This window comes from Grammomys surdaster, unplaced genomic scaffold (genome assembly GCF_004785775.1).
Source record: "Grammomys surdaster isolate TR1022 unplaced genomic scaffold, NIH_TR_1.0 164, whole genome shotgun sequence".
NCBI classification, from domain to species: Eukaryota; Metazoa; Chordata; class Mammalia; order Rodentia; family Muridae; genus Grammomys; species Grammomys surdaster.
In genome coordinates this window covers 3,866,934-3,885,950 of record NW_021604612.1, presented here as the reverse complement: position 1 = coordinate 3,885,950, position 19,017 = coordinate 3,866,934, and the positions used below count along the sequence as shown (strand labels likewise).

General features: G+C 50.7%; 1 protein-coding gene across 2 annotated transcripts in view; it reads right to left on the bottom strand.

Annotated features, from left to right (window-relative positions):
• Nucleotides 1-19,017, bottom strand: part of Cit (citron rho-interacting serine/threonine kinase) — a 166,973-nt gene that overhangs the window by 86,743 nt on the left and 61,213 nt on the right. For both annotated transcript variants that reach the window (XM_028765441.1, XM_028765442.1), the window contains exons 9-10: nucleotides 16,884-17,067; nucleotides 186-291 (exon numbers count right to left, since the gene is read on the bottom strand). In XM_028765441.1, coding sequence (XP_028621274.1) covers nucleotides 186-291; nucleotides 16,884-17,067 — 290 coding nt within the window. The remainder of the gene's footprint in view (nucleotides 1-185; nucleotides 292-16,883; nucleotides 17,068-19,017) is intronic.

Sequence of the window (19,017 nt, the reverse complement as noted above, 5' to 3'; positions counted from 1 at the left end):
GCAATGTCTGGGCCCGAATTCATCTCCCTCTGAGCTGCTGGAGGTGCGGCTTCAGCGAGGGAGGTGCCACCTCGCTCGCTCGCTCTCGAGGCTCAGTGCCAGCAGCGGCCCCCGGCAGATCCCTTGACATAGACTGGCGGAAGGATCCTGGAGCAAAGATGGAGGCCGGCTGCGGAGATAAATACCTTGTGACACTTGTCCTGAGAGTCTTGCAGCTCTTTGCTTTTGATGAGAAGTTTCTTTTCCATGGAGCTAATCTTGGCAGGGGAGTCCAGACCCGACACAACAGACCTAAACATAAAAATAATGATTAAAAGAAAGTCATGTGGTCTGTATGTCCCGAGCTGTGTTAGAACCAGCAGTGCAAATGAGAGACCCGCCTGCTTCCTGCGGCTCGGCTGGCTCCAGCATCTTCTAGAGGCACTAAACCTACAGGGCAGATTCAAGGGTACCCGGGGCCAGAACTGGCTTCTTGGAGACTTGGTCTGCATAGCTGTCTAGCAGTGGGACAGTGAGACAATAACCTGCCACACACAGAAGTGTGAGCATGCCATGCACAGCCAAGCCTGGCTCGTTGACACACTCAACAGGTATGGGCCCAACACTCACTAGGAGCCGCTGTGCACGGCAGAGCTGATAGTCTAGGGAAGATCCCGAAAAGCTTACGGATGAGAGAGGATTCCTGAGGGGAAAGGGGGATGGGACCTGATACCGTGGTGGCACCTGGGAAGTCACACTTCAGGTGGCCTTTGAGACCTGAAGACCGAGAAGGTTCTAGGGACACAAGATCGAGGAGGAAGGATACGCTGGGCACACTGGCCCTGAGGCAGGGCAGACAGGACTGAGTAGTTTTAGTAACACCACACTGTAAAGTTCTCTGTCGCTCCCCAGAGCTTGTCCGTTCTGTTCAGTTTGGCTTTCTGTAACCAGCTCAAGCTTACGGTTGTAGGCCAAAGGATATTCTCATTCCCTTCCCAGAGATGCAGCTGGCCAATCCAGAAGTTACACAGACCTTACTTCACAGTGAACAGACTCTGTCCTTGTGGTTAGGTTAATGATCTTGAAATGCAGAGAATATCCTAAATGACCTGAACAGGTCCAGTGTATCCATAAAGGCCCTAGTGGGGGACAGAGGCCAAACACGGAGGCAGGGTACAGCGTCAGAGATAGAAGTACGCTGCATGACTGGCTTAGAAGACGCAGAGTCAGGCTGAGAGGGATGGCTCAGGGGTTGAGCCTAGGGAGCCACCAAGCAAGACATCCATCTCAAACCACAGAGAAAGCAAGGACCAACACTAAGGGTGGTCTGTCCCCTGACAAAGGTGCCACGAAGCCTGTACACACATGTGCATGTACATGTGCACACACACACACACACCACAGACATACACAAACATGGTGAACCACCAGTCCCAGCTCACAAACAGGTGACCTCTAGGAGCTGGACAAGGCACGGAGGCTGCTTCTCCTCAAAGCCTGCAGGCAGAGCACAGCCTCATCTCAGCTGACTCCAGCCTAGAGAAACCCACTGGGACCCCTGGCCCCAGAAATACAAGATAGTGGGCGTGTGTTCTTTTGCGCTTTCAGTTTGTGGTGACTTGTCAAAGTGCCAATGTGAGACCTGTCTGCTCTCTGAGCTCTGGGACACGCCTGGTTCTACCTGAACACCAGACACGCTTCAATCCTTTACCCGTCACACCTGAGGCAGGTGCGCTTTATTATCCTCACGTTACACAGGAGGAAAGTGACGCCTGGTGAGGTGAAGGAACCTGCTGGCTGAGAGACAGTTTCTGTTCGTCCATAGGAAGCAGGCAACTAAGAATGGCGGGATTCACCCGATGCCATGCTCAGGAAACATCACAAACATTTCATGGCAAGCTATCCAGGGAGTATCCTGGAAGGGTGCTCGCACACATACATAGGTGCCCTGTGGGTTAGCTATGGGCATAGGTGAGAATCTAGTGTTCCTCCCTCAGTGGTGGGTGAGGGACAAAGTCTTGTCAACAGCAAGCAAAGGTTCCAAAGCACGGAGGGACGTGGCGGTGGCCACTGCTGCCCCGAGGTCCGTCTTTGTTGCCTTGGTAACAGGGCTGCAGGAGCTGGTTACTGATGAGCACTCAGGGTCTTCCCAGCAGGTTCAAGTTCTGTTTCTGCTGCCCCAGACTACTTCCCAGCCTAAAAGAGGTCAGCCTCCTGCAGCAACACCAGACACCTGACTGACTTGCTGACAGCTTTCTCTACACTCAACAGCAGCCAAGTAAATCAGCGATTGGAGTCAGGCTGCTCTGTGTACAACCTAGCCTGTCACTAACAGGCTGTGTGACCTCCGAGCCTCAGGCTCCTCGCCTGTAAAATGGGTATAACGAGAGAGCATACGCAGAGAGAGCCCTAAGCACATCCCCGGCACATTGAGGGTTTGACAAATGCCAGCCATTACTATGATGGTTGCCATTTTTATTAAGATCCCTGCAACTTTGCAAATAGCACATGCCTCACAGGCCTAAAACAGTTGCTTGAAATGGTAACACTCAGGGGGCTGACTGTGCTGTGCGCTGTTATTCACATCAAGACAAACAGTGATTATTCATAGAAATGGGCAACGGGGATTAAAATCCAGAAATAAATCTTTTTTTTTTTAAACTCTCACATTGGGTTAGAAATTTTAACACTTCTCACAAGCCTACTTCCTAGCCAAAATAAAAGTGCGCCTGCGCATACACACACACACACACACACACACACACACACACACACACACACGAAGAGCCCTGCCTTCGTAGGGTTTGCTTGGGGTAGTCTTGGGTTTCCCTCTCTCCACTAGAGAGCAAGCCCCGGGCCCCCTGAGGAGACAGGGATGGTCCCTGGTCCCTCAGTGGTCCAGGGTCATCCACTGATCACACACCCACTGGACACACACCATGGATGACAGCTGAGGCCACAGTTCTTTGCACAGGCTAGCACTCTGTTAGAAAAACCACTGCACGCGCCTTGTGCTGGTGGGGAGGGGTGTGGCTCCCTTAATGACACATGGAGGCGGGGCTCCAGCAGAGCTGACAGTTGAATGTTCGCTGGTTTGAGTACAAAACAGATTGCTTATTCGCCAAAAAGGAAAGGAAGACAAAGTGTTTCTAGGTCACTGGTTAATAGGGCCCAGAAAGCCGGAGCCGAGCACCCGCAGGAGACAGCGTGCAGTCACCCCATGTCCGGCTCTTCACTCTGCTGTTTTGATGCCTGACAAATGTTCACATTTAAGAGTTCTAACTACGGCAATTAAGAGCTCTTCAGACTAAATATGCTAAAGAAACCTTTTTTTTTTAAAGAATAAATAAAAATCACATCTAAAAAAAGGGTCTGGAGGGAACACTGGGACTAAAGTCAACCTGCAGCAACAACTGCACAAACAGTAGGAGGGAGCGGAGGGCGAAGGCCACCGCCGCTCTGGGAACTTCCTTTAACAATGGGAGGGGGTGGAGGGCAGAGTCACCTCGGCTCTAGGCAACTTCCTGTCCCTCAGTCCAGGTGAACTGTTGCAACCAAAGCATCACCAGGAGATGGAACTGTTGCAACCAAAGCTGGGGACGGGCTCACCCTGACCGATGCTGTCTGCTCGGGGACCGAGGGCTTGGCCCAACAGGGCCTTCTCCATTAGACTCCATAATGATTCCAATGGATAGTCGGGATGGAAAACCGGGGTGCTCATTAGAAGGCGGTGCTTGTGGTTTCAAGTCAAGGCTTTCAACATGCGTGGCCAACCTCCATGTTAGCTCCCAGGTGGCACTTTGGCCACGTCCTGTGAGGCCAGCAGACTGTGGTCACTCTTTAGTGGGACCTCACTTTGGTCTGAACTTCAGGACAAATACAAGTGTCACGCAGTAACTGAGCAGAGTGTTCTCTATCGTTTAATGTTTACGGCTTTATTTACGCAGTGGACGCATGCGTGTATGTACCGCGATGCACACCTGTGACACCGGACAACTTTAGGGGGCTGTTTTTTCCTTCCAATGATCCGACCACTCAGACACTTCACAGCCGAGCCATGACACCTGCTCTTTTCTGCTGTTTGGAGACAGGGTGCGCTAAGTAGCGTCGGCTGAATGCCAGCACGCGATCCCCTATTTCAGCCTCCAAATGTTGGGATTATAGGCATCTGCCGTGATGCCCCCATAAGTTAATTTAACTATATTATCTCCATGGATTTCATTAAAAAAAAAAAAAAAGGCAGTAAAGCCAGACATAGCTCAGGATACTTACAAGAGATTGATCTTCAGTACAAGTAGGCAACCAACTCATAGTACCAATGACAAGCTCCAATAGAAATTTTTTTTTTTAATATTTAAAACTTTATGCCCATGAGTGTTGTGTTTTGCCTGAGACTGTATGTTCACCCAAGTACATAAAGAAGCCTGAAGAGGCCAGAAGAGAGCATCAGATCTCCTGGAACTGGAGCTAGAAGCGGTTGTAAGCACCATGTGGGTGTTGGAAACCAAATCTGGGTCCTTTCTAAGAGCAGCAAGGGCTCTTAACCACGGAGCCATCTCTCCAGTCCCCACATACACACTCCTTAATGGAGATCCGCATGCCCCAGCAAACACTCCAAAACACTTCCTCAGCTCACTTTCTCAAGGTTTATCACTAACCAGCTTCTAAAGTGGCTGATGGTGGCTTTTCCTGCTCGGGAGTGTGACCCTCAGCCGGAGGGAGAGGTCTTGTCCCCCTCACGCAGCTTCGGTTTTTCAGACATCAAGTGTCTAGTCTGCTGCAGGCATGGTGTTTATCTGAAGCTTATATTGTTGAAGGGAAGTTTAAAAAACCAAACCAAACCACTCTTCTGTGGGGTACATCATCAGAATTCTGAGGCCTTGGTGCATGCCCGTGGCCCAGAACTGCCGGAAAGTGAGGAACTAGACATATGTGCAGGAAAACATGCAACAGAAAACACATGAATAAATCTCACTTTACAAAAAAAAAAAATGGAATTCTCTCCCACAGCTCAGTGGCTCTTCCCCAGGATACATTTGGTGATATTTAGAACATTCTTTATAATCTTAGGCGTGGAGGGTGGGGCGGGGGCAGGGTGGGGGTGTGGAGGGCGGGGTGAAGGGTAGGGGTGGAGGTGCTAGTTGCACTCAGTATGAAGGAGCCAGAGACAGTGCTCAGCACTCCATATCACACAGAGGAACCTGTAGGACTTATCCAGTCCCAAATGTCATAAATGCTGGGCTGAGAAACCCCGTAGAGGAAGCCTCTATTTCTCATCTCTGTCCCAGAGGGAAAATGAACACCAGCCCTGCCAAGAGTCGGAGAGCCACTTAGGAACAAGTTCTGTGTACTTCACAGGCTCCCTCACCAGTCCTCCATAATCCTGTGGGACCAGTGCTATCCTCCTCATGACACGGGGCGTTTGTGCACCTGTGCGTGTGATTCACAGTTGATCTTAGAAGCCTCTACACCTACCCTATTTGAGTGACAGACAGTTAAAAGCGTCTACAATCGACAGTTGTGAGTTCAAATCTCAACTCGACTGCTTGGCTGTACAGCACTGGACAAGCAGAGAGTACCAGGGATTTCTGGACAGAAAGGCAAAGTCATGGAGGTAAGAGAGGTGTGGGTGATCCAGGATAAAGTGACCTCTATCCACGAGTGGCTGCATTTGTTGCCAAGCCAGAGCTCAAGACAGCCTAGGAACCTAAAAGCATCCACAAGCTGAGTTGGTCCATAGCCACCCCCGATACAATTCAACCCACATACACAAAAGCCACTCTCCCTCACCACTCCAGAGCAGGGTGGGGGAGCGGGGGTGAGACAATTAAAACTGAGTAACAGGATAGATGTTGGAAGCCTAGGCCAGTTCGTGCCTTAGACTGGAGGAGATCCAGTACAACGAAGATGCTAATGAAAGAACACGCTGCCTGCCCAATTGCTTGCCTACCCCCCCCCCCGCATCCTGGATGCACAGCCAGTTGCCCCCGTGGAGGGGGGCTGCTCCCCCTGAGCTGCGGGTGCACGCAGCCACTCACCCACGCACAGCAGTGCCGTCTCCTCTAGAGCCAAGCCAAGTTTGGGCTTTCCTTTTTTTCCCCAGCTTCTATTTTCTAGAAAATTTTACTCTGAAATCAACATCTCTTCCTAATGTATACATCTGCTTTATAATTACAGGGGCCCAAAGAGCACCGAGAGAGGACAGTGCAAGACGGAGGGAGGGAGTGGGGTTGCCAGCCCCTCTATAGCCTAGAGAACACATTTGCTTAACATTACATTGGACCCAAAAAACTGTTTCCCATGGAACCGTCATATTTAAGAAAGAGGATAAATGCAGTTTTCCCAATGATGTACCTATAAATAATCCATAGAGCTAAGAAAAGTCCATGAAAGCTATTAGCAGAAATACTTTGCATCTGAAGAGAATCCAGTATGTACTTCTACCCCACAGAGCAGAACATGGAGCAGGCCGGCTCTAACTCCTAGGCCTAGAATCTTGAGCAAGTATCAAGCTGTCCACCTGCCTCCTCAGGAAGCCTACCCCTGCCTGAAAACTCTGTTGCCTGACCACGGACCACAGGTCGCACATGCTTCAGAGACAACCAAGTCTAGAGACTAGCTGCTTAAACCAGAGTCATCAAAATTAGCTCAGCCGAGGGCCTCACCTTAATTGTGGCCAACGGCACTAAAAATGTATGTAACCACAAGCTGCATGTATAACGTGGTACAAGAGAATTTAAAAACCGTCAGCACCGTTTCCAAAAATACGCTGGCTTTTAAGACTGTACATTCTGAAATTTATGAACTAACTTTATAAGCCCATTTTAAAATACACAGTGGTGCCCGCCGCAGCCTCCTGGAAATGTGAAAGATGCCACTCTCCCGGGGGAGCTTCAGACCCTGGCTTTAGAGTGTCGAGCATATGTACACCTAGATAAGCAACCACACACACTCTGCCGCCGCCACTGCCACCACCCATGGGTTCCAGATGAAGAGAAACATTTGCTCTAGAATGATTAATACATGGCACAAAAACCATTTATCAAAACCCTCACTATTCATAAAAATATAGCCAGGCATGTGATTTTCTTTTTAAATACCGTTCACGGCTCTAAGTGAGCGCCTCGCTTTGTGGGTTTTGTCCACATCTCTCTACCTCTTCTCTGAATGAATACCACCACCTAATTAATCCTCCCTGAGTTCAACCCTCACCCCTCTGCCAACCACCCTCCCACAAGGGTCAGAGAGATCCTTTAGAAAATGAGATCTGTCATGCTCCACCCCAAATCCTGCCAAATCGTCCTACTCAGAGCTACCCCATGCAAGGCCAAGCTCTCTGACCTCAACCAAGACCACACTGCCCGAGGCTCTGGAAGCTCCAGCTTCCCGAGGCTCTGATAGGCTGTCAGTTGGTTGGGCACTCATAGGAGGGTGGTCCTGACTTCAAAGTCTGCCTCTTCTCCCCTTCCTTCCTGGAAGGGCCATCAAGAGCCGACTCTGGCATTCTGACGGATCATGTAGGCAGCGACTGTTACCTCCTCTCTTCAATGCTGAATCCTCAGTGCCTGGAAAGCACATGGTGCATAGTAGGACAGCAAGACTTTGCTGAGTGAATGATTCAGTGAATGAATGCTCGCCTGTCCGCCAGGGCAGGAGCCTTGCAATGAGACTCACTACAGATCCAGCCTCTAACACAGGGCTCGGCACCTCGTGGAAGCTCAGTGTAGACTTCTAGACCAGCTCACAGGTGGTCAGGAGTGTCACCTCAGGTGACGCAACCTCCTCCCACAGACTCCTTCCTAGTGCTCAGCTCAGGGAAGTCTTCCTGATCAGTCTAAATTGGCCATCCCATTTTGGTCAAATTTCTCCAGAGCCCTGGCCACCATTTGAATCTGTCTCTTGTGTACAGTGGCTTCCGGAGGACAGGGGACAGCATCGGTCCTGTGCACATTTATACCCCTGAAGCCTACAGCCTTGGATCCATTACGCAGTGGATGGATGGATGGATGGATGGATGGAGGATGGATGGATGGAAAGATAGATAGAAGGAGGATGGATGGATGGATGGATGGTGGATGGATGGAAAGATGGATGGGTGGGTGGACGGATGGATGGATGGATGGGTGGATGAATGGGTGGGTGGATGGATGGATGGATGATGGATGGATGGAAGGATGGATGGATGGGTGGAGGTTGGATGGATGGATGCATGCATGGATGGATAGCATGTAGGCATCCAGCAGGTATAATATACAGATCACCATGGACAAAGGAATCCAAAATGAGAACTTCTGTGCAGGATCAAGACTAAGTGCACAGAAAGCCCTCCAGCCCCAACATCAGAGAAGACGTGCTCGGTCCTGGGGCAGCAGCATCCCATGACACACACTTACCCACCTTGGGGACACTCAAGTACTCGAGGGTGAGACAGAACAGGTGACATCTTTGTTGGGGACAGGTAACAAGGCACAAAGCCCATTGTAACTGGGTTTTTTTTTTTTGAGGTGGGAGGGGGAGGGTTTCTTGATGGAGCTCTGGCTGTCCTGAAACTTGCTCTGTAGACCAGGCTGGCCTCAAACTCAGAAATCCACCTGCCTCTGCCTCCCGAGTGCTGGGATTAAAGGTGTGCTTGTAACTGGATCTTGAGAAAGAGTGTATTATGAGAAATATAGACTTAACTGATACATTACAGACTCTGTTAAGAGTTAAAAATTGAGTGCAGATATTAGGGTATCTGTCAGGCACCCTACATGGAACCGAATCCTCTCAACGGGCAGAAACCAGCAAAATGTCTTTACAGAGAGGAAGCAAGAAGGAACAGAGAGCTGAGAGCACCCTGGCTCCTGTCCGTCTGCACATCTCAGTAACAACAGCCACCAGAACATCAACACCTGCCCTGCTCCGGGCCCCATCTCTGCAGGAAACCTACCAGACAGACACTACCACAGGCCCCATGGAATCTGAAAGAAGTTAACTGTCTCATTCTCAAAACTGGCAAGGGGTGGGGCCCAGATGGGAGCCCCTGCCTGTCTAATTCTCAAGCCTGGATTTTTCACGGGAACGCTACAGTTAGTCCCCAAAAATAAAGAATGTTTTCATAAGCTGTAGAGCTAAAGGGACGGTCTGTGTGATCCTCAAGGCGACCCAGGCTGGGTCATTTCCAGCTTTATTGTCTAAACGCAACAGATATTGCTGAGTGGCGCGTGGCAGTACTGACCGTGTGGGTGACCCCTCTGGAAAGCTGTTCCTTTACCTTGACAGTTTAGACAAGTGTGTCCTTCTCACATGAACTAGCAAAGCTGAGACTGTGTGGAGTCAGGTGGTGGGTACAGGGCAGCCAGACAAAGTCACTTCCCAGGGTCTTGGCGTCTATCAGGTAAACTATGGGAGTCTGTGAGATAGCAGGTGAAAAGTTCTTAGAGTAGATAGTTCTGGGCCACAGAAGTGCTCAGAGGACGATGTATAACCTGGGCAGACAGAACCCAGACCACTTCAGTCTAATTCAATTTGACAAAAGTTTGACCTGCTCCAGTCAAAGCCCTGTTTGTGGCAAAAGGAAGACACAGCTCTATCCTCAGTGAGCCCTGGGTAGTCTGGCCAAATCTAGGGGACAAGAAGAAGGTAGGACTAGGGACACAGGCCAGGGTCTTGGCACATTACACTGAATGTCAAGTTCAGGAGAGGCCATTGATTCTGTGCATGAAGATGCTGCTGAAGGTCCCCACAGGACAATGACATCATCCAGCCTCGGCTCTGGAGGAATTCCACTCTGGAGAATGGATTACAGCCAGGAAAACCAGAGGCAGAGGGCTCACTTGGGGCCTACTGCGCCAGTCTGAGCAAGTGTCCACCAGAGTGATTGGTGGGGGGGGGGACAGAACAGTGGCACAGGTGCAAGTGTCATCAAAGAGCCTTGCCAGTGCCGGAGGAGTAAAGGCAGAGGAGTGTATAAGGCACCACCATTTTCTTGCATAGAAGGGTAGGGGGAGTGGTTGTTTCTTACACAAGGAAGAGGAGGGGTGGGGAGAGAGGAGGTAAAATCAAGAACTGAACGGGACAGCAGGTGGTGGGTGGTATGCAGGTTTCAGGGGCCTAGAGAGATCCTGAAGGAGTAGCCTGAGAAGAGAGATGGGAGGGAACCAGGGCCCAGGGCCCAGAGCGCAAAGGAGAAAGCTGTCCAGACATGGGCTGATTAACAGAGCCCAGTGGCTTGCATTGTTGGCTGAGAGAAGTCAATAGCTTTTGAGATGGTCCTTGTACTGTGTGGAAGGGGAGGGGGAAAATAGCTACTTAACATATATAATTCCTTCAGGAGGGTCCATGAGAGAGAGAGAGGCCAGGAGGCAAAAGGCAAAACAGAGAGAACCAAGAGGGATTTGCTCAGGCAAAGGAAGACTTGCCAACCTAAAGTGAAGCTTGGGAACATGAAGTACGCTTAGCCAATGACTACCTTCTCGAGGGACCAGATAAGCATGCAAACGAGTCGGTGGGGGCCACCAAAGCACACACTTGACAGAGCTTCAGGCACCTGATCTGCAGGGCTGGGACAGGGCTGTTTGGATCTGAGTTCCTAAAGGTGTCTTTAAGACAGATGAGAAGATGGTAGAATGGTCCTGCCAAGGCCTAGAGGCACACGCTCAGTCTAAACAGAGAACAGGGTAAGACAAGCCGGAGGACAAGGCGTGCTTGACTGGACAGAAGAGAATTGAATGAGTGAGGGAAGAGAAAACCCAAGTCGAGCAACCAGCCCAAGATCCATGGCAGGAGACAAACAGGCACTTGAGGGTGGTTACCATTAAGTCTCTTGAATATAGTGGAGGGGTGACTTCAGGAAGAACGAGAGGTGGCTGTCATTGTTGGCTATTTTAAAACACACAAACACACACACACGCACACACGCACGCACGCATGGAAGAAACTCCTTGCAGTAGAGATGTGGGTAGGAAGCACAAGGCCAAGGAGCTTTTGGCTAGATCCAGAAGGAAACAATTTCTTGTCTGTCTGTCTGTCTGTCCGTCCGTCCCTCTCTGTGTCTCTTTCTCTGTCTCTCTCTGCCTCTGTGTGTGTTCACACGTCTGAGTGTTGGTTTGTGCATGCAGTCACAGGATGCATACGGTGGTCGGATGGCAGCTATGGGTGTTGGTTCTCATCGTCTACCATGTTTGAGACACAGTCTTTAGTTTGCCATTGAGTGGGCTGGGTTATCTGCCACGCCAGCCCACAGAGACTTTCCATCTCAGGACAGGGGCAACACTAGACCTATGCTACACTCACGTGACATACGCTATCATGCCTGCCTTTTCAGCAGTTCTAGGAAAAACAGTTTTCTAAAAGACGATCCCCCCCATACACACTGCTCCTAAGTAGCCCAATAAAGGTAGGACCAATGGGAGAATACTCCCTCCCCTCCCCTCCCCTCCCCTCTCCCCTCCCCTTCCTTCCCCTCCCTGGAGTAAGTCACTAGGGGCTGGATGGGAGGCAAGTGGAAGTACAGAACAGAAATCTGAAGGACACAATCCGAGTCATCCCTGAGAGTGACCAGGAGAGTGACCTGGCTGTGCACGCCTATATTCCCCCGCACTCGGGAGGCCAAGCCTGGGCTACACAGAAGACACTGTTACAGCAGAGGAAGACACTCAGGAGGCCGAGCCTGGGCTACACAGAAGACACTGATACAGCAGAGGAAGACACTCGGGAGGCCGAGCCTGGGCTACACAGAAGACACTGTTACAGCAGAGGAAGAAGGGGAGGTAACTTGGATCACTCTGTGAGATAGTTATTGTGCGGCTTATGAATAATCAGTCTGAAGACAGGATGCAGAGCAAGGTCAATGCCGTCTCCTGTCCTCAGTGAACTGCTACTCTAGCAAGTAAGAACTCTGGCGGTTACGAGTGCATGTGCGCATGTGTGCAGACACACACATACACACACACACATATACATACACACACATGCACACATAGACACACACATACATATACACACATACATACATACAAACATACACACATACACATACATAAATACACACACACATACAAAGACACACATACACATATATACACACTCACATGCATACACACACACATACACACACATACATACACACACATACACACACATACACATATACATACATACACACATATACACATACACTCACACATATACAAACACACATATATACAAGTATATACATACACATATACATGCGCACACACAAACACAGCAGGTAAATGTCTCTAAATGAGAGGAAATCTAAGACCTATATAGGCCACCTACTCAACAAACCCATAAAGGCCAAACCAAAAGTGACATTTTGACCTGCGTGCCATCTCTCTTCACACCTACCCCAGCTTCATGGTTCTGCATTCACCCAGAGTCTACTTCTGACGAGCATGTGAATCTGGGCACCCTACAAGCATTTCCTGAGTTCTCCCATGTGTGGTGTTTATATGGTACAGCATCATAGTACAGTGGTCAAGAGACTCTGAAGCTCCCGGACAAGTCCACACTCTCTGTGCCTCAGTTTCCTCACAGGTAAAGTGGGAGAAAGGCAGCCAGTGCCTCTTGGGCTGCTACCCGTTAACCGAGCTGATCTGTGCAGGGTTGAGAACCGAGCCTGAGAGTGGATACCCTGAGAGATCAGGCTTCGGAAACCGTCTGTCCCTCTCTACCTTCCTCTCTGGCAAGAATCCACCATCTTTTACAGAGCTGAACCCTAGCACCCATCAGCATATGGGTGACCTCAGTTCGAGCGTGCATATCTACCAAGGGCCCACAACAGCTTCCTGTGCCGGGACCGTGAGGACCAGTGAGACCCAGCCTGCACAGGGCAATGGACAAGCATTCCAAGAAAGATCATCACTGTTCATTTAGCAAGAAAGCATAGGTTGGCGTCACTCTTCAAGTGTTCCTTGAGACTGTCCTGTTCATTTATCCTGCTGTTCCACAGCTAAGGCACCTGCCCAGCTCTGTGAACTATTTCAACAAATCTGCTTTGAGGCAGTCAAACTTGATGGGAAAGGGCCCATCTGGGACTTAATCTTGTCCTTCTGTCCTCTAATCCACTTCTCTACAAAGAACACCTCTTGTCAACAATGTTAACTCTTCTAGTTGGCCAGAAATTTTAAGCATTTCCAGGAGAAAATCTCCCGAGACCTGGAGAGCTGAGTATGGGTCTGGCCACACTTGGAACTCCCTAATTACTGCTGAGTCCTTGTCATCGTCTCTCAGGACATATGTAAGAGTTCTACATAAATATAGACCGGTGTGTTAGAAATAGCAAGAAACAGAACAGGAGACAGTCACTAGGTCTTTTCATGTACCAGGTATTGGAGTAAGTGCTTTCTGTCTCATTCCATCCTTCTAGAAGCCCTTTAGAAAGGCATGCTGGTTTCCACGTTACCATTGAGGATGTTACCATGCAAACAACTCCCAATCCCGAAAGGAAGGGACGCTGAAAACTGGCCACCTGATCTTCTGCCATGTCTGAAGGGATGGTTCAATCCCAGTATCTCTAGATCCTCTCGAAGGAAAGTGCTGGGTTGGCAGAAGGAAGTGAGCGCTCTTCCTAAGACAGCTCACTCAGACCCCTCAAACCCACAAAGCCAGCCTCATGGAGGTCACATGGCCATTTAGAAACACCCTGGCTTCACCCGAGACAATGAGGCAGTCCAGGAAGAAAGATGACATAAAGAAACCCTATGCTGACAGCTGGGGGGGGGGGGGGAGAGTGGGGTGGGGTCACAACACACCACGATGCTGGGATCCATGGTATTTTTAAACATTCCACTTACAAATTTCTGTTTCTACCCTACTACTGTACAGTTCAAACAAATAGGGGCTCAAGGCACTCAAAGCATGGGAATGGATCTGGGTTCTAGCTGAGCAAAACGAAAAAGGGATGTGAAGGCGTGTAGCTCAGTGGCCACAGTGGTAGAGTGCTTGCTTAGCACAGACAAGGCCCTTGGTTCGATGCCCGGCATCACTTGGGGTTGGTGGGGGCAGGAAAAGAGTCACTGAGATGGATGCTCTCCAAAGCTAACTTCACCAAAGACAATCAACCAAACAGTTCTGCTTCTCACCAAGGGCCCCTGTTCTCAAGGTGGACAGCAAGAAACTCACACTACAGCTCACTCACCAGCACACTGAGACTGGGCTTCTTGCTGAACCTGACCTTAGCGATGTGCTAAATGGCTGGCTTAGAAATAGTCTGGGGTCCCCAAGCAACAAGAGAAAGACCCTGACATGTGAGGAGTGACCAGAGCACAGCGACATGAGTCACCCTGAGGCCGTGGTCTCCGTGGAAAGCCTGTGCTCATTCAGCCCCACTTCCCAATGTTTCATTCAGTTCCCAGCTAACAAATCTGGGGTCAATTTCCCTGACGCAGCACGGAGTGGGAGCTGCAGTTTCCTCGGTGGTGTGAAGAGCGAGTAACGGCAGCATAAATAAAGCATGTGGTGTTGGAAACGAGAAGCCAGAGGAGGGAAATGCAGGGAGAGAGTGGGGGTCACTACAGGGCAAAGGTGGTACCTGGAGACCAAGCCGCCACCTCCATCTGTAAAACTGCAGGTGCTCCTGCACAATCTCACCTCTCAGTCTCTTTTATTGGCTTCCCAATTAATGACAATCCAGCATGCCCAGGGGTCACCTACAGCCAACAGGTGGATGGGAGTCTAGGCTGCGACTGCAGGTTTCACCCACCAAGCCATCCCTGGCAAAGAAGCCAGGTCCGACAGCAACACTGCCAAGCACGGCAGAGGAAGAGCTGACTCCAGCCCTGAGTTGCCATGGAAGAAGCATCAAGTCCCCCAAAAGATAAGACGCCTCCAGTTACATCTTCCAGATAACAAACGCACGGCTTTGTTAGGAGGAATTTTATTTTTATGAGGATCTTATTAAACATTCTGTTGGGGCACAAACAGAAGCTCGCTTGATGCATTAGAGACCGGGTTTTTGGACAGCCGAAGGTGAAACTGCAAACCTTCAAAATCAGAAAGCAACACAAACACATTCCAGGGGGAAAGTCTCATGAGTAAATTCAGTCAACAAATATTTATCTGGTGCCTGGGCCCTAATGCTGAGATGTCCCTGTGACAGACCTTCCTTTACCCAGCTTTCTGAGAAGCAGAAAGATGCAATTAGAGTCTTCCTGAACAACAAGCAATTAATCACACTCTGTCTCAGAGTAGCCGTGGTGCCTGGGAGCCCTCACATTCTCCCCTCATCTTTGCTCCTGAAAGCCCACTCCCCCCCCCCAGCCAGGCCTCCCCGGTTTTTGAGATCACTGATCAATATCATCAGACAGCTTTCTCTGAACACACCTAGCCCACTGCCAACCAGTCCAGCAACTCCCCACATATCTCCTCCTAGTCTGGATCTGTGACCTTCAGTGTGACTATTGTGTCAAGGTTACACTGCCCACTGAGTATGCCTCCTCCTCCTCCACTGGGCCTCTCCACTCCTGCCTGGGTCCTTGACAACACTGCCAAACCTCCTAGCCCTGCTTGGACCACTGCAATTCTGACTGATGGCACATTCCACGGCAAGTTAGATTTTTGCCTCTCCTGCCATCCTCTGGGCTGCATTTGGTGGTAAGATCAGCAAGAAAGGCAAACCTAATAATGCCAAACATCCAACCCTGACCTCAGGCAAGGTAAGAAAGCAAACCCGAGCCCACCCTGGCACCTCTTATTGTAAAAGCCCCTGTCAAAAACCAAGGACAGCCCACACTCTCCCGGTTTATCAAATGCTCGATTCCCTGTGATAATATACTATCTTTTTTAAGAACCTCAAAATTGTACCTATGGGGGAGATACCATCCAGGAACCAATACCACATCCCTTCCAATCAATATCTAAACTACAAACACACCAATCAGGTAATGAATCTACCTATGAGAATTTTAAAACAAAGCAAACCAAAAAAAAAAAAAAAAATGTGTTCTTCTCCTAAGTGGGCAGCGACTGGTTACCCAGCATTGCCCCCGAGAGCCTCAGTGTGAGGGTGCCAAGCAATCTGGAGAACAACATAGCTGGTCTGAGACCTTCCTAGGGAAATCACTCCCCCGAAAACAGAATGTCATGGGGCTCCTACATCCCAAGGCAGCTGTTTTTTTATATAGATTCTAGGAGTCTGGAAATCAGGACCCTTCAAGCAAGCCCCGGCTGCAACATCTGAATGCTTCCTATCAGAGAGAATGATTCCCAGGTCAGGAGGGTAACAGAACAGCTCTATGTCTCATTCTAGCTACCTAGTTGGTTTAGGGCTTCAGTAGCCAGCTGCATCACACTCCCTCCTGGGGGATCACAGGAAGGAAGGAACGGGGCTTTTTCTGGCCGCCAGTGCTCTCCCTACTCAGAACGGCTCAGCTGCCAGAGCCTGATCTTGCAGCATACTTGGACAGGAGCCGAGCATCGTCTCTGTTCGAGCTCCGGTTCAGCCACTTGCAGCTCAGTTAAACCCATCGGGAAACCCTTTAGCTTGTGAGATGCCGTGTTCAGCATCCTTCCGATACAGCCAGGGTCCCAGCCGTCCGCTCTCCTGAGATGGACGGACAGACAGCTCAGTTTAACTCGTCCAAGGTCCCCCTTTAACCAGGGATCTGCACTGCTAGAAATCTCCCACTCTCTCCTCCCTCTAAATAAGACTAAAGATGGAAAAAAACTAACCCAAAGTACCCCAGCTGACTGTTCAGGTGACATGGACAGGAACAGGCACCTAACACGCCATGCAGAACCGAACATTAACAGTCTAGCCCCATGAGCCCCAAACAGGCCACCCAGAGGCTCCCCTCCGACGCACTCCCCCAACCCTCCCACCCGCACAGCACAGCACCACCACCTTTGGCTCTGTGTGCGGAGCATCCATGCAAGTCCCCCAGAGAGTCACCGTCACTTACTCAGATCTACCAAGATACCCCAGTGCCTTGCTGTATGAAAACCCCACAAACGGCAGTTCTTCGCCTGAGAAACCCGAGGGGCTCAGCTGGCACGGAGAGGATGAAACCCACGAATTCTTCTCTGGTTCATCAAAATTGGAGGTGTCATCGTCAGACTTGAGGGTGGGAACGAAGGGGGGAGGAGCTGGTTAAAAGAAAAACAAGAGAGGGGGGAGAGAAAAATTCAGGCGAATTCCACACTGTTGCAGAGGGGAAAAAAAAAGCGCCTTACTCCTTAGGCGTTTGGAGACAGCACTGCAGCGCCTGCTTTCAACCGGGCTCCTAGCGCAGGCAGACCCAGCCTCGGCTCCTACAGCAACAAGAGATTAACCCCTTCGCTGCCAACATGGCCACCAACCCGCAGACAGCTTGCCTCTCCGGGCAGTGGGTGAGGTGAAAGATAAACTCAGACAGGTCACTCGACCCTGCTGAAGCGCTCGCTCGCTCGCTCGGACAACTCACTCGGGGACGGCAGCTCCTGCTTCATTATTTCCAGCAGGCTTCCACCCCATGACAGCTGGAACGCCAGGATGCCGGACGACCTAAAACCCATTGACCCCCTCTTCCAGACAGGTCTGAATGATTAATAATTGGTGATATTCATGGCTGTCAGATGGAAGACATGCGTGTCTCATGACTTAGCCAGAATAAAGGGGAGGGAACGGGCCGGTGGGCTAGGGAAGCCGTACACCCACTGTTGGGTCCCCACTGCAGTCTGGTTCATTGATAGCCAGATGAGTCTACTCGGAGATCCCATTAACCACTTTTTTTTTCTAGTTCATTATCTCCCCCCACCCCCCGCCGTGCCCCAACACAACCCTGCCCGTTGAATCCACTGCAGTTTGACCAGCATAATCAAAAGACAGCCAGATAAAGTTGCAGTGATTTTCAGCACCCAGCACCGGTGCGGGGACACAGAGACCCACAGCCACACATCTGTGGCGAGGCTCCTACCTCCTTATGGCATGACTCCCAGCTGGGGAAGGGGGTTGGAATCACATCGTCTCTGCTGCCTGCAGACCTACTAGGCTCTCTCACTCAGGCGTGTGAGCGGCTGTCCATCAGTCACCAGGAGGCTGCCCATCGTGGGGGGCTCCCAGGGGCATTTCCAGTCAGAAGTGTTACCATGGTTGCAGGCTGGGGCGTCCGCAGTGGACCAGGCAGGGGGAAGTTGGCAAGCGGCATCACATCCCCCGCAGTGCAGGCTGCATGCTCCCACCTCCCCACTCCTCAGAGCGCGCTCTGGCGGTAACCCCACCTGGCCGCCTGCGTGGCAGGGGCCAATGCCGATCTGAGTGACGGAGCAGCATGAGTCACTGCCCACCAGGGCTCGCTAGAGCTCCCCCTAGGACAGTTGTCACAGCCCTTCACGGTCCAGACTTCTTTTTTAACCTCTTGTTTTCCGGACAAAGTTCTATGCTGGGTAAGTGAGCAGCACGTCTTCAGCCCACAGACTCAAAAGGATCTGGCTCTTGCGGAAGCACCCTCAAGGACAACAGTCGAAGCAGCGACAGGCAGAGAAGTAGACAGAGTGATGGAGGGGTGCGGAGGAGAGACGGGGGAACACGGAGGGGCGGGTGCTTCTGGGAGATGCAAAAGAACAGTCTCAGAGCTTCAAGTGCACCGAGGTGAGGTGGGAAAGAGAAGATCAGAGAATTTAAAACGTGCACTGGCAGGGAATTATCTAACACCTCCAAGCTCTCTCGGGAGCAACCCAGCCTTCCCTGCTGGAGTCAGAAGCTCCAGGCTCATTGCTTTAAACATTAGTTTATGGGAAGGGAAGTGGGACTGAAGGCAGGGGTTCACATCCCGCGTGCACGCCCATCGACTGGGGTGCAAACCTGACCTGACCGTGCTTCACTCGGTGCCTCCTTTGAAAGTAAAAGATTAAAACTGAGATAGCAGAAATTACAATCCATGATGATTAAAAGGAAGTGCTTTCCGTCCCAAGATGAGGAAAGCCAGACAACCACGGGACACGTACTGACTCTGATACAGAAACATGGTGGCTAATGGCTCCCAATTCCAGCCGCTCCAGCTCCGAGACCTCTACCTCTGTGAGCATCACAGATGCTGGTGGCCGAGGTCATGTCTG